The 25,934-nt window shown below is 48.4% G+C and overlaps 1 protein-coding gene across 1 annotated transcript; it reads right to left on the reverse strand.

The window, feature by feature from the left end:
* LOC143840553 (stromelysin-1-like) lies at positions 1-24,242 on the reverse strand. Its single transcript, XM_077344165.1, has 10 exons — positions 24,135-24,242; positions 20,696-20,805; positions 18,357-18,502; positions 15,462-15,590; positions 12,279-12,437; positions 10,399-10,546; positions 7,329-7,459; positions 5,434-5,593; positions 4,240-4,343; positions 1-304 (listed from the first exon to the last, which is right to left on the reverse strand). The coding sequence occupies exons 1-10, from the start codon at positions 24,240-24,242 to the stop codon at positions 198-200; spliced, it is 1,302 nt and encodes a 433-aa protein (XP_077200280.1). The 3' UTR covers positions 1-197.
* Positions 24,243-25,934: the final 1,692 nt, after the last annotated feature.

Consider the following 25,934-nt stretch of genomic DNA (forward strand, 5'->3'; position numbering starts at 1 on the left):
TGGTATCACTGTAATCATTTATATATAAGTGTGAGACAAGAGTCATTTTAAATTTCTCCTATGATTAAAAAGATTAATGAATTGCAGATTCTTTTTCTTTTACGGCTAAGGAACAGGGACTGTTGAATGCCATTGATGACCAAGATGTTGAGTGTTTGACATACAGCCAAGTAGGGACTCCATCGTTTTTGGCTATATTATTCTTCGCAGCCAAACCAAGTGTTGGTCTTCTTTATATCTATAAGTGTATGATTTCTAGGATCAAACTCATACTGATTGGGGCCGCTGAATAAATACAAATGTCCTGAAAGAACAATGAGAAAGGCAAACGTGGTAAAACTGTTCATTGCAATAAACTGCCAAATCTTATTGTCAAAGTTTCATCTGCCACACTTGCTTTCTTCTCTCGTCTAACCTTGCCGGTATCGATGGGGTCGCATAGAACACCACTCTGAAAGCGGGGCTTACTGATCCCAAAGTGGAGCAAATCCACTGAAATGCCTCAAACTTGCATTGATGCAGCAACTTAGGATAGGAGTCTAAAATATCTAGAGACCCCCAGATAAATTAACAGTTGGTATTATTATTTTTACTAGGGAATAAAGCCCATTTATAAAAATGGGCAGAGGTTGGGCGTAGTGAGAATGGGCTTCGGGGCGTTCGTTTAAATGGAGGTAGCGGCGCAGGGTGGGCTGAGGGGATGGGGCGAGTCATCGGGAGGCGAAGGACGCATGCTCGGGTATCCGCCGCCCGCTAACCCCCCCACCCTCCCCGCACCCCGCCGCCACTTCCCACGCTTCGCGCACACACTCACCCGCGCCCACACCATCCGATCACCCTCCCACCCTCCCCAGACACCTTCCCGTCCCGCTAACGCTTCCGACATTTCCAGCACCCCCCCCAACCACACAATTACCCACCCTGCCGCCGACCGATCACCCCACCACACTACCCAGACCCCTTCCCACCCCGACACGAGATCCAAACAACCAGCCGCAACATACCTCCCAGCTCCTGTCCCCGGCCTTCCCCACCACCCCTTTCCACCCTCGCCGCCACCACGCTCACCTTTCCTGGTCCTCCGCAGCCCGGCCCCTTCCTTCCCATTTCGCCGATGCTGGCCCCAGCCGCCCTGCTCTGCCCGCCTGCTCGGGTATCCGGGCATGCGTGCAGGAGCGTGGGGGCGGGGTGCTTGGGGGGCGGAAGTGCGTTGGGCTCTGCAACCAGGCATGCGCGTGAGTCCGCGCATGCCTGGGTCATTCTAGGGCCGGTGGAGCAGGCGGGCAGAGCAGGGTGGCTGGGGCCAGCGTCGGCGAAATGGGAAGGAAGGGGCCGGGCTGCGGAGGACCAGGAAAGGTGAGCGTGGTGGCGGCGAGGGTGGAAAGGGGTGGTGGGGAAGGCCGGGGACAGGAGCTGGGAGGTATGTTGCGGCTGGTTGTTTGGACCTCGTGTCGGGGTGGGAAGGGGTCTGGGTAGTGTGGTGGGGTGATCGGTCGGCGGCAGGGTGGGTAATTGTGTGGTTGGGGGGGGTGCTGGAAATGTCGGAAGCGTTAGCGGGACGGGAAGGGGTCTGGGGAGGGTGGGAGGGTGATCGGATGGTGTGGGCGCGGGTGAGTGTGTGCGCGAAGCGTGGGAAGTGGCGGCGGGGTGCGGGGAGGGTGGGGGGGTTAGCGGACGGCGTGCAGGTGGGTGAGTGTGTGGACGGTTGTTTGAAGGGTGGAATTGGCGGGGATGCGGGAAGGGGGGCTGGTCGGCGGGCTGGTCGGCGGCGAGGTTCTTTCGGCGGGGGCGGGCTGACGCGGCGAGAGGCGCTTCGCGCCTTTTGCCGCTTCAGGCCACCAGGCAGGGAACCCCCCACAGCCGCGCTTCGCTCCCTGGGTTGCTTCGCTTCCTTTGCTCCCTTTGCTCCCTTTGCTCCGCTTCGCTCCGCTTCGCTCCCTTCGCTCCCTGGGTTGGCGGCCTGACGCAGTGAGAGGCGCTTCGCGCCTCTCGCCGCGTCAGGCCGGGAGGAACTGTGAGCCGCGCTGCGCGCTGCGCGCTGCGCGCTGCGCGCGGCTCGCAGTTGCTGGGGCTGGGAATCGGAGGGAGAAATCGGCAGGCGCTTCGCGCCTGCCGATTTGTCCCTCCGATTGTCTGTCGTGAGGAAGGGTCCAATCCGGACCCTTCCTCATCACATACACATCCCGCCTCGGCAGCCCTTAACGAATTATTTAGTCCCTGGCGCCCGTGGCGCCACGGGCGGTTTAAAGATTATTAATAATAATATAATATTAATATAATATTAATAAAATATAAACACAAACACTAACACTAACACTAACACTAACACTAACACTAACACTAACACTACTATTACTATTACTATTACTATTACTATTACTATTACTATTACTATTACTATTACTATTACTATTACTATTACTATTACTATTACTATTACTATTACTATTACTATTACTATTACTATTACTATTACTATTTATATTTATTCAATTTGTTACTCACCTCTCCCCAGAGGCACGAGGCGAGTTACAGTACATAAAAAACCCCATAAAACCATACAATAAAATTAATATAACAAAATATACTAAATACACAGTAAAACAGATGCGGCAAAAACCGCTAACTTTATCGATCCCACCCCGAGGTTCCCATTCTAGAGGGGGGAGATGGGAGACAGAAGGTGCTGGTTAAACTATGCTACTGTCATTACAAGCGGGGCAGATTTTCCTTGTGGCCCAGCCTCATCCAGCGATCCAGCCGAAGAGCTCCATTTTACAGGCCCTGCAGAAAGCTGAAAGCTCCTGCAAGGCCCGTAGCTCTTCTGGGAGCTCATTCCACCAGGTCAGGTCCCAGACCGCAAAGGGCCTTAAAGGTTAAAACCAAAACCTTGAACCGGATCCAAGACAAACTGGCAGCTGTCTCAGCACCTGATGAATATGGGCTCTCCAAGATGCTCCATGGAGGACCCTTGCAGCCACATTCTGTACCAGCTGCAATTTCCAGGTCAGGGACAAGGGCAGGCCCACATAGAGTATGGTGACCAGAGTTGAAGGGGGGTAAGGCGGGACTCACTGCTGCTGTGGTGTCAGCAGCGGCCGGCCCCCTCCTCCGTCGAGCCTATTGCCATGGTGACAGGGGCTCATGGGAATCGTAGTCCATGGACAGCAGGAGAGCCACGATTTGGCCACCCTTGGGTAGGAAGGTTAGAGTCAATCAGCAGCTCTGTCCAGCAGTGCATGGCCACACACGTTTTTGCACCCAGGCTCGCTCCGGCCGGTGGGCTCAGAAGCCCCTCCTCTTAAAGCGGAGGCCCCGGCCACCTGCCCCTCTCCCCACCCGGCCGCGCCCATTGCAGGGCTTGCAAGTGGCGGCGGGGCCATGCCTATGCCTCACCGGGGCTGGAGGCTGCTGCTGCTGCTGGCACTGGCGGGGTGGGTGCCACAGCCGGCGAGGGGCTACTTCCCAGAGGAGTGGTGTGTGCCCAAGTCCCCCTTGCACCCCCCACAGGTCCTGCTGGTGCTGCTTGTCCGCAAGGCCGCACACTCCCTGCTGGCCGCGCTGGGCTGCCTCGAGCGCCTGCATGACCCCAAGGACCGCCTGGCCCTCTGGTGAGTGGGGGGGGGGAGAGCGAGGACGGGGGTTCCCCCCCCAAAAAGTGGAGAGCTTTGCAAAAATGTCTTTGCACGTGTGCACACACAGATGATCAGGAATTTGGCATTTGCAGAGAGGCTGCCGGGGGGAGGGAAGAACAGCAAGAAAAGTGTTTGCAAAAATGCACAAAAAGAAAGGTTCGGTATTTGTGATTTGCAGCGGCGGCAGCAGCAGATGGCTCATGGCTGAAGCGAGACATTTAAGGACCTGGGCGGGACGTGAGGCAATGTCTTTAATGCGTTGAGTGTCTCGCAGAAGTAGGGACAGATGGGCACCTTAACATAGAGTGAGTTACAGAATTCAGTTATGGAGATTAACATTGCATGGATCACTGTGGTCAAGTGCTCAGGAGACAGGTAGGCCAAAAAAAGAAAAAAGCCTGGTGGGCTACCTTAGTAACCTGCGCCTCCATGGATAGTAAGGCATCCAAAGTCCCATCCAAATTCCTGGCCTGGGGCACTTCCTGGTCTGCCTCCTTCCTACCCAACCACAGGACTTCTGTCTTCCACGCCATTAAATTAGAAAGCCATCATAACAGAGACTTCATTAAGCTCACCGTGTTCACAAAGATCATCTTCAACTTACCATTATACTGAAATGCAGCATCTACTTTGGACCCAATTTCGGGGAAATCAGCTGCTATCTTCCTGGGGTAGCCCTCCTCCATAGAACTTGTCTCTTCATTGAAGCTAAAGAAAATAGAAACAGACAAAACCATGGGGGTATTTCTATAGGCACGTATTGGAATGTGTGCATTCAGTGCTGTCCAGTTGCTATGGACTTTTGGCAGCCCGTGAATTAATCTTCTACCAAGCACCCTTTTGTTGACAGCCTTGTTCAGGTCTTGCTAACTGAGGGCCTTGGTTGACCTGAGTGGGTTCATCTCATGCTGAGTCTTCCTCTTTTCCTAGCATGACTGTCTTTTCCAAAGTATGATAGCCCACCCATAGAAACTAGTTATATGTGGATCTACATGACCTGTAGAAGCTATCTAACCTGAAATTATGAGATCCAACCTCTTCACATCTCAAATGCATATGAGACGGAGAGAGCAACCCAAAATCATTTTTTGGTGAAATTTTAGTTTTATTTAGAATGAAATCGGGTTAACATAGAGATCAAACAATAACTAAAACGAGAATACAGACAGAATTAAACCTAACATCTCATTATCTATACAAAAATATATATATAATGTCCTCCTCACTCTTTCTTCTCTACTCCTCCAAATAGTGCATCTAACTTCCTTTCTTAAGATAGTCAGTATAGTAACACCATTGTTCTTCATACTCTTCCACAGATCTTCCATTGGCCATATAAGTGAATCTAGCCATTTTTGACAGTACGGCTACTTTGTCCAACCAGTTATGGATGGCACCTCCGTCAATTTCCAAGTCTTTGGCCACACCAACCTCGCTGCTGTAGAGATGTGGAAGAAAAGGTTCCTTGCTTTGTGCGGCAAAGCTTCTGGATCCATACTTAAGCAACCCAAAATCATGATTCATGAATTTTGGAGCATCAAGAGCTGGAACCTGGATCCAGTGCTGCATGCGAGGAAATGCAAACTCACTGCAGTTCTACTCAAGCAAGTTATGGTATTTAACATACCTCAATGCCGGCAGTGATTTGCAGGATGTCTCAAGAGGCAAGAAATACAAGTTGGGATACATGCAAAGACCTAGTGGGAGAGACCTACTTCTCTGTTTCACTTGCAAAAGATTGAAACATAGGAATCTGTTTTCAGGACTGACCACCATTGGGCAGAAAATCTCCACACACCTCCAGTACTCCTTGCCTATAAAGACCAATGTTGTCTTTGTTTCCGGATCATGAACAGCTGCATCAATAGATTTAGTAATTTTGAGAAAATACAGAGTGTAGATAAGCTGTGATGAACTTAGAGTTCCGGAGTCCCCATTAAAAGTCCAGTACCTCATTTCTGTCAAGAAAATAAGACAGATCAAAAGATGATTAAAAAACATAGAATCATAGAAGAGTTGGAAGGGCCACACAGGCCATCTAGTCCAACCCCCTGCTCAACGCAGGATCAGCCATAAACATCCTAAAGCATCCAAGAAAAGTGTGTATCCAGCCTTTGCTTGAAGACTGCCAGTGAGGGGGAGCTCACCACCTCCTTAGGCAGCCTATTCCACTGCTGAACTACTCTATCTACTCTACATTTTATCTAAAGCAGAGAGAACAGGGCTACCAGCCTGTGTCGGTGTCTGGCTCTTGTAACCCTTTCTTACATGCCCAGGAAAACGCCAGTCGCCACTTGGTGTAGTGGTTAGGAGTGCGGACTTCTAATCTGGCAAGCCGGGTTTGATTCCGCACTCCCCCATATGCAGCCAGCTGGGTGACCTTGGGCTCCCCACAGCACTGATAAAGCTGTTCTGACCTAGCAGTGATATCAGGACTCTCTACCTTCAGGTAGAGAAAAGTAGCATATAAGAACCAACTAGAACCATAGAGTTGGAGGGGACCTCCTGGGTCAAATTCTTCTTCTTCTTCAGTAATATCAGGGCTCTCTCAGCCTCACCCACCTCACAGGGTGTCTGTTGTGGGGAGAGGAAAGGGAACCAAAGTGTAAGCCACTTTGAGACTCCTTTGAATAGAGAAAAGTGGCATATAAGAACTAACTCTCCTCCTCTTCTTCTTCTTCTTTCACTTTGGCATCAGAAGGTGAATTTCTTCCAGGCCAGACTGGACAGAGATTCTGGTGGGGGGGGGGAGGCATCATCTGGGCATGGAATTGAGGTCACTGCGGGTGGGCAAGTCGTTGTGAATTTCCTGCATTCTGCAGGAGGTTGGACTTGATGCTCCTGGAGGTCCCTTCCAACTCTATGATTCTATGACCTAGATACCAGGCTCTTGTCCCTTTAGTAAAGGCCTAATCTTATTTACCAAGTGATGTTATTGACCTCTATGTCTTGAAAACTTTCACTTGCCCATTTCCATATATTTAAGCCTCTGCTGAAAGGACAGGACACTTTCCCTCAGGCTTGTTCAAGAAGCCTCCGTGTACAAAATTCCCTGCAAAGAGAAGAGCACTCAGGGCTGTTGTAGTTATTTCCGTTGGAGAGTGTAAGGCAAAAGGTGCTCTTGCTTTTGCCTTAAAACAGTAGAATGCCACAATGACCGTTTATGCACTGGAGGTTTCATGTTGGGCTGCAGGCTGGAGTTTTAGTCGTGGAAGATTGCCCCACCTCTTCCTGCACCCACACAGGGGAGCATTTGGCCCGGTGCACCTCATCCGCTCCCGATTTGTGCTCCTGCACGGGAGCTGGGGCAGTGAAGTTCCCAGTACATAAACGATCAATGAGAGGACAGCCTTAATGGATGTTCATACTTTGATGGTGTAGGTCAGGGGTAGTCAAACTGCGGCCCTCCAGATGTCCATGGACTACAATTCCCAGGAGCCCCTGCCAGCAAATGCTGGCAGGGGCTTCTGGGAATTGTAGTCCATGGACATCTGGAGGGCCGCAGTTTGACTACCCCTGGTGTAGGTGAAGGAGGCCTTTGTCTTGGGTGTTCTGTCAGAAAGGACTGACAGGTGTAAGAAGATCAGTAGTCTGTACCTTGCAAAGTTCCATCGTGTTTTTGAGAGGCAGTATTAACAGTGACAATAATTATAACAACATGGACTACAAAGGCAAGGAATTTAGGACATTTACCTTTTATAAGATATAAGACGTTTTCAACTTCATAAACAGCATCTATGCCACACCTCAGAATTGGCCACAAATCATTAATAAGTAAATGTTCAAATTCTTCATTCCCAGGATCATCCCGTAGTATGTGTTCTCTGAAGAAAAGAGAAAGCAGGGATATTTTCATCCAATGACACCCAGATTCTTCCTAGGAAAGTCCTGGAATGTGTCCTTTAAATACAGTACCCTGAAATGCTGTACATCTGATAAGATTTTTCAGAAGCACTGTGCAGTTCCTATGACAGATACCAAGTAGTAGAAGAAGAAAAGTGGGTTTTCATATGCCACTTTTCTATATCAGAAGGAGTCTCAAAGCGGCTTACAGTCATCTTCCTCTCCCAACAACAGGCACCCTGTGAGGTAAGCCCTGACAGGACTGCTCTGTGAGAACAGCACTATCAGGGCTATGATGAGCCCAAGGTCACCCAGCTGGCTGTGTGTGGAGGAGCAGGGAATCAAACCAGCTAGTTGGCTTCTAATCTGGATAGCCAGTTTCATTCTCCACTCCTCCACCTGCAGCCAGCTGGGTGACCTTGGGCTCATCCATGCTCTTAACCACTATACCAAGCTGGCTCTCTAAGTAGTAGTATTTTAGTTGCAGGTTGTTTGCAGGTATAGCCTGGTGCACAAGACAGCAGTAGGGATGTGCAGCTTTTAAAAATGTTATTTTTTAAATCTGTATATCAAAGAATCAAAAAACACCAGTGCTCCCAGTTTCCTGGGTTCCAAACTGGTATTCCGATTCCAAGTTTTTAGGGGGATTCTGCTATTTCCGGCTCCATTATGAAGTTGTTTTCAACGTTATTGGCACCAGAACTGCAGTGGAACTGCTGGTGTCTTTCCTTTCTATAACCTGCAAATTTTATTTGTTTGTTTATTATTTGTTTGTTTATTTATATATATACCGCCCTCCCCGGTGGCTCAGGGCGGTTTACATAATAACATAAGAACAATACATGGAACAGTCTATAAAACATTTGAATAACCGTGCAATAATAACTGATAATTGTAAACATATAACAGTATAGTAGTATAACCATTAAATAATACAACAGTGCAACAATACAAACAGGTCCAGAGTATATAGGTGGTGTTCTGAGCAGGGGCCCTTTGGTCACTGTTGGTTATGTCTGGTCTCAACCAAATGCTTGGCGGAAGAGCGCCTCCTTGCAGGCCCTGCGGAACTGTTTTAGCTCAGTCAGTGCCCTGATCTTCTCTGGGAGCTCGTTCCACCAGGTGGGTCAAGACCAGGCAAACTTCTTTAGAAGAAGAAGAAGAAGAAGAGTTGGTTCTTATATGCCGCTTTTCCCTACCCGAAGGAGGCTCAAAGCGGCTTACGGTCACCTTCCCATTCCTCTCCCCACAACAGACACCCTGTGAGGTGGGTGAGGCTGAGAGAGCCCTGATATCACTGCTTGGTCAGAACAGTTTTATCAGTGCTGTGGCGAGCCCAAGGTCACCCAGCTGGCTGAATGTGGGGGAGTGCAGAATCGAACCTGGCTTGCCAGATTAGAAGTCCGCACTCCTAACCACTACACCAAACTGGCTCTCTTTAGGGCCAGGGACCCTTAGCTGGTTGGTAGCAGTGGAGCGCAGGGCTCTTTTGGGGGCGTAGGCATGTGAATTGGAACAAGAAGGTTAACTTCACGAGCCCACAAACATCCCAGCCATCAGCCATTGAGTTCTATTGGGGGGGGGGGAGAAATAAATAAAATAAAACCTAAAATCTACACCATCATACAAAGAATCATGATAAGAAACCATTTAAAAACCATTAGGACGAACCCATCTAAGCATACATCCTTAAAGCAATTAAAAACAGAGTTAAGACAAAAGACAAACACAGCAATGTGTGGAAGGAGGCATCATTGAGAGAATGTTAAAGAAAACAAAAAAGTCTTCGCTACAGAAGTAGGCAAACGTCCCTGGGGAAAGAGTTCCAGAGTTTTGGGGCCATAACCGATAAGGCCCTGTCCTCGGTTGCTACCCACCTAATCCTCAAAGGCAGAGGAACTTGAAGCAGGGCCTTGACCATAGTAGTTGAGTAGGTTCATAAAAGACTAGGCAAGTTCTTCAGGTATACTGATCCTAAACTACCCAGGGTTCTGATGGTCGATCCTAAGGCCTTGAATTGTGCCTGGAAACAAACTGGGAGCCAGTGTAGGTGGACCAAGACTGGGCCGCAGTGTGTGGGTGGGAAAGGAGTAGGGCTGCCGCGTCGCAGACGTGGCAGCCTTGCTCCTTTCCCGCGGCCCCCCTCCCCGCGCAAGCCAGCTGCGTGTCCGGCGGGAAAGGAGCAGGGACACCGCGTCAAAGACGTGGTGGACCTGCTCCTTCCCCGAAGGCGAAGGGACGCAAGGTGGGAAAGGAGCAGGGGTGCTGCGTCAAAGACACGGCAGCCCTGCTCCTTTCCCAAGGGTAAGGGTACGCCGGCTGGAGGACTTACCCACGGGGAAGGCAGCTTCCTCGGCATGGCGACTCCCCGGCCGGCCCAGCCGAGGACAGGCCAACCAGCCAATGGGGAGCCACGCGAATTGGCTGCTTGGCCCTCCGAGTTTTTATCATGGACTCAGCCCGCCCTCTCTCCTCCCCTTTAGCGCTTCATTTATACTGCTACGCAGGAGCAGTTTGCAGATATTAAAATATATATTTTTTAAAAAGATTGAGGGCTGTGGCTTCCTTCATTCAATCAATCCATCTCATGTTGGGTCTCCCTCTTTTCCTGTGGCCTTCAACTTTTCCTGTCATTGTGCTTCTAGGTGTAAAGCGCTAACCTTGGCCATCCAAAAACTGTGGAGCATCCCAAAACCCAATACCTGCTTTGCTCTAAAACTTAACCTGAACAAGTAAGAAGAGAGGGGTGAGAAAGTGGGCGAGGGGACCCAGATTTGTCTGCAGCCTGGGAAAGGATGCCTCAGTTGGATCCCCTTCCCATTCCAAGGCCTCCTGCTTCCGTAACAAAAGATGAACAGGTTAAGCCCAGTCCCCAGTGGCTCAAGACAGAAGCATTTCACATTGCTTGGGCCTTGTTTACCCTTTGAAGAAGAGAAGTCGTCCTTGGAAAGTGGTGACATCATCAAAAGTTATAGTATGTTCACAAAAAGGTTGTGTGTCCTCTTCTGGTGGGATGTTACTTGGTGGTGCTGGGTACTGTGGCCAATGAGAACAATTCCCTGGTTTTCCTTGAAAAGGAGGCAAAGACAAGATCTGAAGAACAGTCACCGTTTGAGGAGCAGCTGCTCAGAAACATCAGGAAAAAAATCTTTGTTCTCAGTGTTGCAATCAAAAAGCTCAGACAAGCGCTGCCAAGTCACATCACAGAACGGTCCACTAGTAATTGGTCTCAGGACAAATTACCCATGTATCTAGAGCAGGGGTAGTCAAACTGCGGCCCTCCAGACGTCCATGGACTACAATTCCCAGGAGCCCCTGCCAGCAAATGCGGGCGCAGCTCGTGGGCGCGGCCCGATCCGCGGGCGCGGCCCGATCCGCGGGCGTGGCCCGTGCGGGCGCGGTCCTCGTGGGCGCGGCCCGATGCCCTGCCGGTCCCCAGCCTAATAAAGGTTGGGGACCACTGCCATACGGTATAGCCATGGGTTTCATATAGAGCAGGGGTCCTCAGACTTTTTAAACAGGGGCTTAGTTCACTGTTCCTCAGACTGTTGGAGGGCCAGACTATAGTTCTTTTTAAAAAAAACTATGAACAAATTCCAACTCTATGCTCCAGAGGAGCTATGTGTCTACTATCCCAAGTGCCAGCTGGGGACAAGACCTGTTCAACTTGCCCGCTCAGACAAAATGTGAGCTCCTCCATCCCGCCCCCCCCCCCAATGCACTGGCAGTGAGCTAAATTTGGGAGATCTACCTCCAACGATTAGTCCTATTATGGACTTGCCGACTGCTCTGAATGCTAAAAGCTGTTGCAGAGCAGTTGGTTCTTATATGTTGCTTTTCTCTACCAGAAGGGGTCTCACAGCAGACTCCTTCCCTTCCCTCTCCCCACAACAAGCACCCTGTGAGGTGGGTGAGGCTGAGAGAGCCCCGATGGTACTGCAGAGGAATAGCTTGCAGTGCTATGGAAAGCAAAGGTGACCCAGCTGGCTGCCTGTGTAGAAGAGCAGGGAGGGACCCCCAGCTGGCCATGTAACTGTCGGGCCACCTGATCACCCCAAGATCCTGGCTCAAGAGAAGCCCTTGGAAAGCATGCCTGCAAGAGCTCATGCAGCTGCCCTCCTGCTCCCCATATTGAATGTCCTGGCTCTTGAGAACCTGGGGGTGGGGGGTAGTCCAGCTCCCCTGCATCCAACATTTGCCCAAAATAAAAGAGGGGAGGAGGGGGTGCCCAGCGTTTTAGATATAGATGTTGCTTTTCTCTTATCCTCTTTTTAAAAAGAGAGATTTCCTTTTCACTTCCTTTTGGTTTCTTTTTGAAGAGAAATTAGTGCAAACCTTTGTGACTTCCACACTATAAGGTATTGCCCCAATAGAAGGACAGGAAGGTATGGGAAGACATGGATAGCCAGCGTGGTGTAGCCGGTAAAAACAACGGCCTCTGATCTGGCTCCACCCTGATTGGCCCTGCCCCTACAGCTCCCGCCCTCTCTCTCTTACCCCAGCTCATGGGTACAAGAGAGCTAAACTGAACTGAGGAAACACTACAAAACTCCCCGAAATATTCAGCAAGAGACAATAGGAGATTCCCACCAGTGTGTGCCATTGGCCAGTTTCATGTTAAACTGACTGGATCCAGCCGACAGGATCCAGGATGCACATTGGCCAATTACAATTGCAGGATTAAGAGCCTGTCTCAGACCGCAAGCTCCAGTCCTCAGAAGGATCCACAGACACAACAACTATCCCCAAATCCTCTTAATTGGAAGTCACACACATGTTCAGTTGGGAAACTGCAGTTACCGTTCAAAACCTGGACAGCCGCGATATCGTCTGGGTGGAGCCGGAAAGATGCATTAGAGGAGTCATACTCTGCGTTCATCACACCATACGAATAGTTTGAATGGGAAAGACCTAGTATGTGGCCAATTTCATGGACAGCAACGTTGAAAAGGTTGATTCCTGAAAACCAAAAATACAGCTATTTTATTTATTTATTCTTATCTTTAAACAGCCCCGTGGACTGAATAATCGAGTAAGGGCTGTCCGGGAGGAGTTAGGGCGGGCCCTGTCCGAGATAAAAACTCGGAGGGGCCAATCAGGAGCCGCGAAGCGGCTCCTGATTGGCCCCTCCGAGTGTCCATCCCGGCCCAAGCAGCCAATGGCTGCTTTCCCCCTCCGAAGACTCACCGCACGGACTGCACTCGCAGCCGACGCCGTGAGTCCTCCGGCCGCGGTACTCCTCCTCCTCCTCCCCCCCATCCCGTCCACAGGGAAGAGCGGCCGGGAGAAGCGACAGCCATCGTCCACGGTCTGGCGAGACCACCCCGCCTTCTCCCGGCGGCTGGAGAGGGCGTCACCCCAAGGGTCAGACATGACCCGGTGCTTGCACAGGGGATACCTTTACCTTTATATTTATATATCGCTGCTCTCAAATGTCTCACGGCGGTTTACAAAATCAATGAAAGCACAATGAAAAACCCTTAATACATAAACAAGAGGGCAAACAATAAAAATACCAATCCTTCCCCCCCCCCCATTCAGCATGTGGGTCAGCAGCTCTCTCACACTGGGAGTGAGGGTCCTAAGGTAGTCTCATTAAGAGACCGTCTGATGGTAACTCCAGGACGCCGCTCTGGCCTCAACCATATGCCTGGCAGAAGAGCTCCATCTTGCAGGCCCAGCGGAAAACTGACAACTCTGACAGGGCCCTTAGCTCTGAGTTCTGATGGGAAATCACTTGAGCTGGAGGATGGAGAAAATCACATCCTAGTGCAGAAAACGAATATCATTTTTTTTTGTAAAGCTGTGAAAATTATATGTTCTTTCTCATCTTTGGTGAAATGCACCATGATGACTGAAACATGCATTTGGTGCATGCATTCCCCCTCCCCCCCCCCAAAGATTCTCACAAAAATTTATATCCACTTCCAGAACACTGTTCATTATGCTTGACAGAGACACTTGGATGGTGTGGTGCAGTGATTAGAAGGCCAAGCTAGGATTTAGCAGGCCCAAGTTTGAATCCCCAATCTGTCTAAGACAGCAGTTCTCAGCCTTTTCTTTACTGTGACCACATCTGCGGTGCTGAATCCCGGTATGGACCCAGCCAGAGGAGCTGCCAGCCCCCCAGACGTAGCCATGGCCGGCCGCCCGCGGGAGTTGACTGGAGTGGGGCGAGGGCCCTGCCCAGGGGAGGGGGATGCTGCTGCCGCCACAGCCACCGCCAGGCATCCATGTTGCTCGCTGTCCTGCTCCGGGCCGGGCTTGGGTCCCTTGGCTTGCCACTTCTCTCCTTTCTCCCTTCTTTTAACCCTGGGGGTTCTGCAGTGGCCCTGCAGCAGAGCATGTGGGGTTTGCTGGACTGAGTCAAACAGGATGGGGCAATGTTGGACCCATGGGGGGAGGGGGTCATTTCCCTGCCAGCTCTGAAAGAGCTGAGCGAAGTGTTTTGGCACATTTCTTGGCAGGCGCAGAAGGAGCCAGTGGGGTGCAGGAAATGCATGTGTGCAGGTGGCGAGCGTGTGCACATGCATGGGCATTCACTCTCCAATCCAATCGCTCTCTCCTGTCTGGCATGAGCCGCCACCAGAGCCAGTCTTGGGCCTCTGCTCTGTCACTTCCTCGCTGCTGGTGAGCCCAGCCAGAGGGAAGGAGGGAGGGAGCGGGCTGCTGCCTCCGTCCCCGTGACCTTCAGGCCGGGCTGGACCCCTTCCGGGATGGTGTCCTGCTTTCCCTTTGTTAAAATTTGGTCACCTTAATAAAGCTGTTTTGACCGAGCAGTCATATCAGGGCTCTCTCAGGCTCACCTACGTCACAGGGTGTCTGTTGTGGGGAGAGGAAAGGGAAGGCGACTGTAAGCCGCTTTGAGCCTCCTTCGGGTAGAGAAAAGTGGCATATAAGAACCAGCTCTTCTTCTTCTACTACGTAGCACCAAAAATTTCTCCCAGGCAAGAAACCTTCAGCCCCTTGAGACACTAGAAGACTTCAAACATGCCTTGTTATTAATGACTTCTCAGCAACTTGACTAGCAGATAAGAATAAACATTGCAAGATGAGAAATTTCACATTATAAGTCAGCTGTTGGCTAACTACATCAGCAGCACTGAATTCATAGAATCATAGAATCATAGAGTTGGAAGGGGCCATACAGGCCATCTAGTCCAACCCCCTGCTCAACGCAGGATCAGCCCTAAGCATCCTAAAGCATCCAAGAAAAGTGTGTATCCAACCTTTGCTTGAAGACTGCCAGTGAGGGGGAGCTCACCACCTCCTTAGGCAGCCTATTCCACTGCTGAACTACTCTGACTGTGAAATTTTTTTTCCTGATATCAAGCCTATATCGTTGTACTGTATCGTAGTTTAAACCCATTACTGCGTGTCCTCTCCTCTGCAGCATCCTGCCCTCCTCCAAGTGACAACCTTTCAAATACTTAAAGAGGGCTATCATGTCCCCTCTCAACCTCCTTTTCTCCAGGCTGAACATTCCCAAGTCCCTCAACCTATCTTCATAGGGCTTGGTCCCTTGGCCCCAGATCATCCTCGTCGCTCTCCTCTGTACCCTTTCAATTTTATCCACGTCCTTCTTGAAGTGAGGCCTCCAGAACTGCACACAGTACTCCAGGTGTGGTCTGACCAGTGCCGTATACAATGGGACTATGACATCTTATGATTTTGATGTGATGCCCCTGATGATACAGCCCAAAATGGCATTTGCCTTTTTTACCGCTGCATCACACTGCCTGCTCATGTTTAGTTTACAATCCACAAGTACCCCAAGGTCTCGTTCACACACAGTGTTACCTAGAAGCGTATCCCCCTAGATTCCAGGGGTGTTTTGTCTCAGTCAAAAATTACAAAATAAATGCCTAGATATCATCCCAGTACTGGTATGGAATTTGGCCCAGAATATTTTGTACTGAAAGGAATTCAACAATCATCCCCACAAATACGTGGAGGCGTGGATTTAGAAAGACATGATTGTACCTGTGTAATCCTCTGTCCAGTTTTCATCGTCATCGAAATGGATCAAAGCTTCATTGCCGTCCTTAGAAGATGAATAAGCATGAGCCAATACTCCGTTTTCCTCATCGAAGGGACAGTCCTCTGCATGTACTTAAAACAGCAAAATACGTTTGCATATATCTATGCATGTATGTACACTAAGTGAAAATACACATTCTCCTCTCAGGGAATGATGGGAAACGAATCAAGAAATATTTTTGTGACGCGATCCCTTGAAGATTGATTGATGGTCATCAGACCATGTGTGCTGTGGGATTTCATCCCCCCCTTGTGTACATGGGAAGTGTTGGGGCATGCTGCCCCACCGCTAGGCATCAGAGGCAGCCTCATGAGGTCGCCACCATGCATAATCAGTAAGTGTATATAGGGGTTATCTCCTTGAATAGAATGCTTCTCTTGGTCTTAACATGGAAGCTTCCCTTTGAGCTGCCTTCTTTCTGCCAGATCAGCTGACCACTAGTGACTTTGTAGGTTCCACCTCTCTCCCTCCTTTTAGAAGAGGAAGAGGAAGAGGAAGAGGAAGAGGAAGAGGAAGAGGAAGAGGAAGAGGAAGAGGAAGAGGAAGAGGAAGAGGAAGAGGAAGAGGAAGAGGAAGAGGAAGAGGAAGAGGAAGAAGAGTTGGTTCTTATATGCCGCTTTTCTCTACCTGAAGGAGTCTCAAAGCGGCTTACAATCACCTCCCCTTTCCTCTCCCCACAACAGACACCCTGTGAGGTGGGTGAGGCTGAGAGAGCCCTAATATCACTGCTCTCCCAGCTGGCTGCATGTGGGGGAGTGCAGGATGGAACTCGGCATGCCAGATTAGAATTCCGCTACACCACTACACCAAACTGGCTCTCTGCAACCTGAAAAAGCGGCGAAGACTTAGCTGCAGCCGCCATTGATGCAGCGGAGGAGCGGGCGGTGGAAAGGCACGCTGGAGGGAGGTTCTGTAGCAGGAAGGGCAGGCGCTGTGCGAGAGCATTGCGCACGCACCATTTGGCGCCCGGGCGTGGGCTCGGTGCGCCTTAAAAGGCACCACGTGGAGAAGCCCTGCCTCTCTTGCCAGGTTCGCCGCCTGAGCAGCTTCCCTCCCACCCACCCTGTTTTGTTGGCTGTTTATGTTTGGATGGCCACTGGATTAAATGTTTCTATTGCATTTTGTCACAGCTGGCGGTTTTAGCATGGGATGGAGCCTGTTTTGGGGGGAGTTCGGTCTGTGCATCGGACTCCCCAGGTTGGGGACCTCCTAAGAGGTGGCAGGTCGGCAAGCAGGGCCGACCCGGCTGGGGAGGCTTGGGGCTCGCAGGGCCAGGTAGCCTGGGGTGGGACCAAGAATGAGGTGGGCACCTCTCCTTGGCACCCCAGAGTTTACAGTGCCGGGTGGCCTGGGGTGGGTCCATGGGAAGTGTGCGCTTCCTCTTGGCACCCCAGGTGGACACTTCCCTATGGTGGGAATCCAGCGGCAAGGGGACCCGCATTCCCAGCGGGGGAACCGGGTGGGCCCCAGGGCGCCGCTGGCTCTTCTTGTGGGTGGGATCCCAGCAGCAAGGAGACGTGTTCCCAATGATGGATGGGCTCCAGGGCGCTGCTGGGGTCCAGGTTCTTGTGGTCTTTGGACTGCAAGTCAGGCTCCCTCTCCCATGCTGTGCCAACACTCCTTTGGAGTAATAATGAAGCTGTGGCCTTTTTCAAGCCAATGAAAATGTGTGCATGTCTTCCTTGAGCCCAAAATGCCCTCCTGCAAATCAATGTGAACTGAATCTACTTGAATAAATGTAAGTTTATCTTTTTTGCCATGTACTTCTTGGGAGCTTTATTTACTGCACTGAATGGCCAATATCTGCTATATTAACCAGATAGCCCAATACTTACAGTAGCTAAAAAGATTCAAATGACAACACTGGAAAGATAAATGAACAGACTGAGGATCTTACAGCTTCATCAGTATTTGAACATATGGCAGATAGATGAAAATTGTGCAGGGGCTATTTTTAGACAAGGGGCCAAGCCCCACTGCATTCAAGAATCCAACAAGCGCTAGATGGGGGGTGGGGGTGGAAGAACTCTCCCTCTCCTCAAGACCTGGAAAGGCTGCAGGCTGGAGGCCCCCAGGAAGGGAACTCACCGGCAGGGGCTGGTCTCATGTGGCAGGGATCTGTGGCCTCCGAGCCTCAGAGGGAAGTGGAAGGAGGAGGGGATGGTCAGGGGTGGTGGATGGAAGGCGATAGGCTGGTCGCTGGACAGACAGGCAAGCCAGTTGGAGGAGCAGGCACTCAGGGGCGGGACAGTTGCCTTGAATGGGTGTTAAGTGCTGAGTGGCACTTAAGCCATGAGACTAACTCCTCCTCCAAGCCCTTACCAGAAATATTAAGTGGAACAGAGATTTAGAAATAGTTTATAGAAACATATGTGTACATTGACCACCATTGTTGTTATAGTTTTGTTTCTACTTTGTATATACTTGTATCCTTTTTTCTTTTAAAATTCTTTTATGCCCCACCCCATAGTTCTTGTTCTTATGCCCCCTGTTTTTTGTAGGAAATAAATATTATTAAAGTTTTCCTTCCTTCCTTCCTTCCTTCCTTCCTTCCTTCCTTCCTTCCTTCCTTCCTTCCTTCCTTCCTTCCTTCCTTCCTTCCTTCCTTCCTTCCTTCCTTCCTTCTCCCTGTACCTGTTTCTCCTTCCTTCCTTCCTTCCTTCCTTCCTTCCTTCCTTCCTTCCTTCCTTCCTTCCTTCCTTCCTTCCTTCCTTCCTTCCTTCCTTCCTTCCTTTCTTTTACTTTTCTGTGATTTAAAATGCCATCTTGAGCATGTCTGCTCAAGATCAGTGGGTCTTACTCCAGGAAAGCATAGTTAGGATTGCATTGTTACTTACCTCCAGAACCAAAAAGGATATCTATATCGGCTGCCTTCCGACTCTGGATGAATTTCAAACAAGTGTGTTTACTCCATTCACCAAATGCTTTCTTGAAGATTTCATCAACAGCAGCATGAGGCAGCTTTTGTGTGTAGTTCGAAATCCTTTATACGTGAAGGAAATGATTGAATCATAGAATCATAGAATCATAGAATCATAGAGTTGGAAGGGGCCATACAGGCCATCTAGTCCAACCCCCTGCTCAATGCAGGATCAACCCAAATTATAATCAAAATTATATTATTGTTTATAATAAAAATTATTGCCTCTCTGGACATATTTGGACCTAGGGCTACCAGCTTCCAGTTGGTGACTGGAGGTCGTCTACTATTACAGTTGCTCTCCAGATGGCCAAAGAAAACGGCTGTTTTGGAGGGTAGGTTCTATGGCGTTATATGTTGCTGGTGTTCTTCTACTCCTCAAAACCTGCCCTCCTCAAATTCCACCCCCCAAAACTCCAGGGATTTCCCAACCTGGAACTGGCAACCTTACTTGGACCATACTCTCAGTCAAATAGACAACTAAGCTGGTTTACCCATTGTGTATTGCCTTTAGCTTGCAGGACCTCACTCACAGTTTCTAGAGCGGTAGTCAGAACTTAAGGGTGCCTTTGCATTTAATTTATAATGATCTGCTGTATTGTACATATCCTTTCTTAGATATTAAATAGAAGAAGGAGAAGGAGAAGGAGAAGGAGAAGAAGAAGAAGAAGAAGAGTAGGTTCTTATATGCCACTTTTCTCTACCAGTAGTCTCAAAGAGGCTTACAAGTCCCTTATTTCTCCCCACAACAGACTCCCTGTGAGGTGGGTGAGGCTGAGAGAGCCCTGATATTACTGCTCGGTCAGAACAGTTTTATCAGTGCTGTGGCGAGCCCAAGGTCACCCAGCTGGCTGCATGTGGAGGAGCAGCAAATCAAACCCAGCTCATCAGTTGGCACTCCTAACCATTACACCATGCTGGATCTGTTGAGAAACCCCTGAAACATTCTTCAGTCTTCAAGAAAGTCCAGAAGGGGCATAATTATTCTGAATATGGTTGGGAAGCACATCTGGGCACATGCCCACCCAGGGCCTTTCCTTTCTTACCCCCTCCAGGCCCATCATTGGCCATTGGTTGTGTGTGTGTTGACATGTCCATATGTGGACATATCACCTGATAAATGTATAACAAATTATAAAAAAATATAAAAAATAATTAACTCCCACCCATTCAGGAAATCCTTCCAGAGACATCAAGAAACCCGAAGGGTTAATGAAACCCTTGCTGAGAAAGGCTGCTCTATGATATGTCAAACTTCAGGCCACTTTGTTGTCTTAAGCAGTTCTTTATCCACAATGACTGTTCTGTTGACTTGGGCAGTCTTTTCTTTCTTTCTTTCTTTCTTTCTTTCTTTCTTTCTTTCTTTCTTTCTTTCTTTCTTTCTTTCTTTCTTTCTTTCTTTCTTTCTTTCTTTCTTCAGACCCACTCAGAGCCAAGTCCAAGGTCACTATCATTCTGGTTGACTTTGTGACCAACAATTCCAGTGCATAGTCATTTATGATGTCTAGAAATCTCATTTCTATCGCAGGACTTGAGCACATGTTTACCACAAATCATGCTTGAAAGCTTCACTTTCACCCCAGATCTTTGACCATGGGGGAAAATATTTTAATGTTTTCCATGTGTTTTCCTAGGAAGAGGCAAACAGCAGTTTCCATGTTGGGGGAAAGAGTTGAGAGCACTTTGCTTTCCCATCCAGAGCAAGGGTTCATATGTACACGCATGAAGGTGGAAAAAGACAGCCTAGTCCTGTCATCACCGTTATCACCGTTGTCACCGTCATCATTGACTTTCTTCTTCTTCTTCTTCTTCTTCTTCTTCTTCTTCTTCTTCTTCTTCTTCTTCTTCTTCTTCTTCTTCTTCTTCTTCTTCTTCAACACCACTCCTCCCTCTAAGGCAAGTGTGTGTGTGTGTTTGTGTATGGGTCATGTTCTCCTTTGCATGAAAGAAGAAAATGGACAGAAACTGCAACTGGAACTGCAAAGACTAATAAAGGCATGATTGCAGAACCAAGAAGAGATGGAGAGCTTCTTTTAACTGCTTGGAGAGTGAATGGTCTGTCCCTTCCTGATCTGCAGTTTTTCTTCCCATACAAGGAATACTGCTTCTCCCACCTGGATGTACTTCCCTGTGTGCACCCCTCATTATCTTTGTTGATGTGATAAGATAATTTTCCTGAAAGGAAACTCTGAGTACAGCAATAATAACCATCTTTGTGCAGCCTCTGAAGTTTCAGAAAGTCATTGGAAGTCTTACCTATATGTTACAACTCGATTCTTCCATCTCGCAAAGTCTGGGTTCAAATTATACTCTGAAACATCACGAATGCACCTCCTTATTTTATTCAAGGTGCCTGAATGCTCCTCCTGATGGGAACAACAGATACTTACGATTACTTGGTAGGCTACTTTTACCAGCACCTTCATGGTGGGTAGATTCAAGACCAGAATTTGGCCTGCATAACAAATGAAACCTGGTTTCGAGGTTTCCCCTTTCTCCCATATCTCTACCAGAGACCTGGCTGTTACCTGAGCTGCATTGTGGCACCCAGCTGATGACAAATAGGTCTTACCAATTTGTTTTCTAATGGCCTTCAATAATTCAAGGGTGGAGAAGCTTGGAAAGTTGGGCTGATCTCAGAACAATAATTGACTGTTGAGCCATTCAACTCCTTGAGACTAGTCAAGGAAAAATCAAGGCTTTAACAATAGCTGTTCCCTGACCCAATCCCTAGGAAAATAAATTCTGGCTTCCAATTTCTGTGCAACCTCCCAAAACAAACTCAATGTAAGTCCCTCCCTGTCATCCAAGGGCCTTCCAGAAGGCACTGCCTTCTCCATCCTAGGCCTGTTCTGGACACAATAGATAATGCAATGTCAATGCACCTTAGAAGTAGATTTCCCTTCTCTGCACAGGAAAATCCAGCTCCCAAAGCACATTGAAAGTGCATTATCCTCTGTGTGCAGAATAGGCCCTAGTCTAACTTGAGTGCTTTTTTACACCATTTCGTTAAGGTAGTTAAAATTCCATTGGCCTTGAGATGAATGTAATCCAAAGGTTCAGGAGCAGAGCCTCTGCTTTGCATTCAAAAGGGCCCAGGTCCAATCCCTGGGGTCTCCAGTTAAAGAATCTGGCTGCAGGTGATGACAAAGCCTTCTATGTGAGACTCTTGAGAACTACTACCAGGCTGAGTGCAGCAAGTAAGACAACTTTCATGGGCCATGGCTGATTCATTACAAGGCAGCTTGAGGCCTTTGTGTGAACTTGCCACATTGCCTGTGGCAGGGCAGAAGGTGGCAGGGGTGGAGATAGGAATCTATTTCAGAGGCAGACTTGGAACTTAAGGTGGTGAAAGGCGTGATGCTCATTTGACAGTATAGCTTTGCATGAAAGTGAAAGCGGACAGAAGTTACAATGGGAGCTGTAGAGGGAAGGCTAAGAAAGGCATGACCACAGAACTAAGGAGAGGAGGAGAACTCCTTCTGACTGCTTGGAAAGTGGATGGTCACTCCCAAGGGACCTTCTGCCCTTCCCTGATGTGCAATTTTTCTTCCTGTACATCAGTGGTCCCCAACCCCCGGGCCGTGGCCACCAAAAGGTTGCGGAACGCTGCTGTACATGAAATACTACATCTCCCACGATCCTTCTTCCCCTCATTGTTGCCTCTTTCTCCCATGCCTCAGAGAGTGTTACCAGAGAGTGCTTTGCCAACTTATGACAAAAAGATAGATCTCACTAGTTGGATTCCTAGGAAGGAATGCTTTGAGCTGATCCTGCGTTGAGCTAGATGGCCTGTATGGCCCCTTCCAACTCTATGATTCTATGATTCTATTCCTAATTGCCTTCAAAAACTCAAAGCCGGGGAAGCTTCTCTTGGGAAATTTGGCTACTCTGAGAACAGCCAAAGGCAATAACAGGCTCATTCATGAGCTCCTCTGACCAGGCAGCACAAGGTCTGGTGGGTGTGAAGCCTAAACTGGAAAACACCCCAGGATTAAGCTAAGGTAAAGGTAAAGGTATCCCCTGTGCAAGCACCGAGTCATGTCTGACCCTTGGGGTGACGCCCTCTAGCGTTTTCATGGCAGACTCAATACGGGGTGGTTTGCCAGTGCCTTCCCCAGTCATGACCGTTTACCCCCCAGCAAGCTGGGTACTCATTTTACCGACCTCGGAAGGATGGAAGGCTGAGTCAACCTTGAGCCGGCTGCTGGGATTGAACTCCCAGCCTTATGGGCAAAGCTTTCAGACGGCTGCCTTACCACTCTGCGCCACAAGAGGCTCTAGGATTAAGCTAGGAAGCTGCATTTGAAAATAATGCAAAATCACATTAAGGGAAACTGTGATGAATAAATCAGCTTCTACTCTTGGTCTGAGATACCCGAGCTATGGTGGTGGTGGAGGTTTGGACAATCAGTTCATTATGTCTTGCTTAATGAGACTATTGTTTTGTGTTATGCCAGAACCAACCCAACATAGTCAGTCCTTGATCTTTGTCTGAATGAGAAAGGTCTTTCATTATTCTACCCATTACAGAGACTTGGCAGCTAAAGCTAGTGGGCAGCGACTAACCACATGAAGCTGCCATACTCCTTTGGTCACAAACCTGGAATATTCTTCCACAGGATGCAAAATGAGCTGGGATCTTTCTTGTGAAGAATTCAAAGCTGTTTTATGAGGGTACGGCGGGGCACCTCATGAGAACAAGGCATTGCTAAGAACAAGTGACTAGGCTAGGTCTGGGGTTCATATAGACCAGGGGTAGTCAAACTGCGGCCCTCCAGATGTCCATGGACTACAATTCCCAGAAGCCCCTGCCAGCATTCACTTCTGGGAATTGTAGTCCATGGACATCTGGAGGGCCACAGTTTGACTACCCCTGATATAGACAATCCCTCTTCCCCCAACTAACACACATTTTGTCCACAAAATCCTTTCCCACAGGACACAGGCTTTTATCTACAAAGTAAAAAAAAGCAGAACAAAGTTATGACACCAAGTTGCCAATGAGCAGGTATAGACCATTTGATCTTCAGTCATAGTTTACAAGCAGACACAGATAATGCTGCGAAGGACATAATAGCATAATTTAACCTGGTAATGGAAAGAGGGGAGGGAAGATGAAAGCCACTGGAAAACAAAAGTGTAAAGTCCCCAGAAGATGGAGGCATGTAGTCCAGCTGAAACACATCTACTGAATCAGTCCACTGGTCCATCAAGGCCAATATTGTCCACTCAGACCAGGAGCAGCTCTCCAGGATTTCAGGGTCTTTCACATAACCTATTATTGCCTGATCCTTTTTACATTGGAGATGCTGAGGATTGAACCTGGTACCTTCTACATTCCAAGCAGACACCCTACTGTTGATCCGTACCCCATCCCCTGAAAGCCAATCAGAGTTCCTGTATTAGAACTGAGTGTTTGACCTAAATTCCAACATCCCATGACTGTGCAAAGGATAAGACAAGTAGTATATTCTCTACACCAGGGGTAGTCAAACTGCAGCCCTCCAGATGTCCAAGGACTACAATTCCCATGAGCCCCTGCCAGTGTTTGCTGGCAGGGGCTCATGGGAATTGTAGTCCTTGAACATCTGGAGGGCTGCAGTTTGATTACCCCTGCTCTACACACTAAATGTCCAGGCTATTCAGCCTGCTTCTCTTCTGCTTCGGACACATCGTATTTTTTAATCCTTACCTTAAAAAACTGGGCATCCTTTTCTATAGCTTGTTCAATGTTTGGGAGAACAGGCCAGGCACTTGAAAGTGCTTTGCAGAGGACAATAATGAGTAATAAACTCTTCATTCTGCCTTCAGTCTTTGCTTTGGAGTTTCAGAAGTCTTTAGGCCTTCAGGAGCTGTCTGTGGTCCACAAGCATCTCTATATATACACTTCACATTTGTTCCAGAATGACTCACAGCGTTACGAGACATTCTCAGATTTGCCAGGTTTACTCTTTTTATCAGAATGGTCATCAGCACACAACGTTAACAGGTTGTTAAGTTTCAGTGTTCCTGATGTGGCAACCAGTAATAAAACAGGTGGAATTCTCTCAGGTGAATAATCTGAGTCCAGTGGCATCTTTAAGACCACCAAAGTTCCATTCAAGCTGCAAGATTTCTTGTGCATTCATACTTCTTAAGATACTATGGATTCCATCTTGTCTCATTAATCTTTTGAACAAGCATGTAAGAAAGAGTGATCCAATAGATGAGTGACCCAAGAGTGAAAGCTTATACCTTGAATAAAATTCTCTTTCTTTCTTTCTTTCTTTCTTTCTTTCTTTCTTTCTTTCTTTCTTTCTTTCTTTCTTTCTTTCTTTCTTTCTTTCTTTCTTTCTTTCTTTCTTCCTTCCTTCCTTCCTTCCTTCCTTCCTTCCTTCCACAAATTTAAAATCTAAAAACAAATTTAAAACATCCTAAAAAATAAAACTGACCCCAACCCAAGTTAAAATGGGACTCAGACTTTGTTCAAGTGAGATGCTAGTGTCTCCTCCTACATCTTGTTGATGCAACCTCAACTTCCACATCATTGGGATGGATGCAGTTCTCATTTACCTTGGCCTTTTTGTTAACAGAGCTGTCCATGAAAGATTATCAGAACTGTACATGAAAAAGGGGACACCAAAAGGGCAATTCACCCCCCCCCCAAAAATCATGGCAATTAAATGACTGTTAATAAATAAGCTCCTTTATTTGTGCATTTTGAGCCTCTTGTGGCGCAGAGTGGTAAGGCAGCCGTCTGAAAGCTTTGCCCATGAGGCTGGGAGTTCAATCCCAGCAGCCGGCTCAAGGTTGACTCAGCCTTCCATCCTTCCGAGGTCGGTAAAATGAGTACCCAGCTTGCTGGGGGGTAAACGGTCATGACTGGGGAAGGCACTGGCAAACCACCCCATATTGAGTCTGCCATGAAAACGCTGGAGGGTGTCACCCCAAGGGTCAGACATGACTCAGTGCTTGCACAGGGGCTACCTTTACCTTTTACCTTTATTTGTGCATTTTAGGCATGCACCCTGAGCTGTCAAATCTTCGTGGAGACAAGCCAGTTAGTACATGTCCCTGTTGTAAAAGTTACATGTCATGTGTACTAAGCAAAGTGAGAATCAAAAATGAAAAGGAAGCAGGATGGAAAGATGGGATCTCTAAAAGGGGGTTCGACACATTATGGCGCCTTCTAGAGTCACACTCTCTGTCCTTCTCATTATTCTTTTAGGACACTTGTTTATTCAACAGGCCAAAGCAATGTGAATGTGCCAGCAACAAGAAAAGATTTATGGGTATGAAGAAGTCCAACTCCTGGATTGGCTGCCAGTGGCATGAGAAAAAGAACACCGGCGTCCTTACGCGGTACTCTTTGTGCCTTTTTGTTCTTGTTGGCATTATTTGTCCACCCATTTTCATGATTTGTTTGTCTAGATGGTGGTCTTAGAGCCTGTGTGGTTAAGAGCGGCAGCCTCAAATCTGGAGAAATGAGAGCTATTATGAGACTTCTTTGGGT

The sequence above is a fragment of the Paroedura picta genome, chromosome 6 (genome assembly GCF_049243985.1).
Source record: "Paroedura picta isolate Pp20150507F chromosome 6, Ppicta_v3.0, whole genome shotgun sequence".
NCBI lineage: Eukaryota > Metazoa > Chordata > Lepidosauria > Squamata > Gekkonidae > Paroedura > Paroedura picta.

Excerpts from the sequence above, each read along its gene's own strand:
- LOC143840553 (XM_077344165.1), bottom strand. The coding sequence starts at position 24,242 with ATGAAGAGTTTATTACTCATTATTGTCCTCTGCAAAGCACTTTCAAGT. Across the intron at positions 12,438-15,461 it reads CTGGACAGAGGATTACACAG|GAATCAACCTTTTCAACGTT; the intron begins GTACAATCATGT and ends TTTGGTTTTCAG. Across the intron at positions 7,460-10,398 it reads CGACTTCTCTTCTTCAAAGG|AGAACACATACTACGGGATG; the intron begins GTAAACAAGGCC and ends TCTTTTCTTCAG.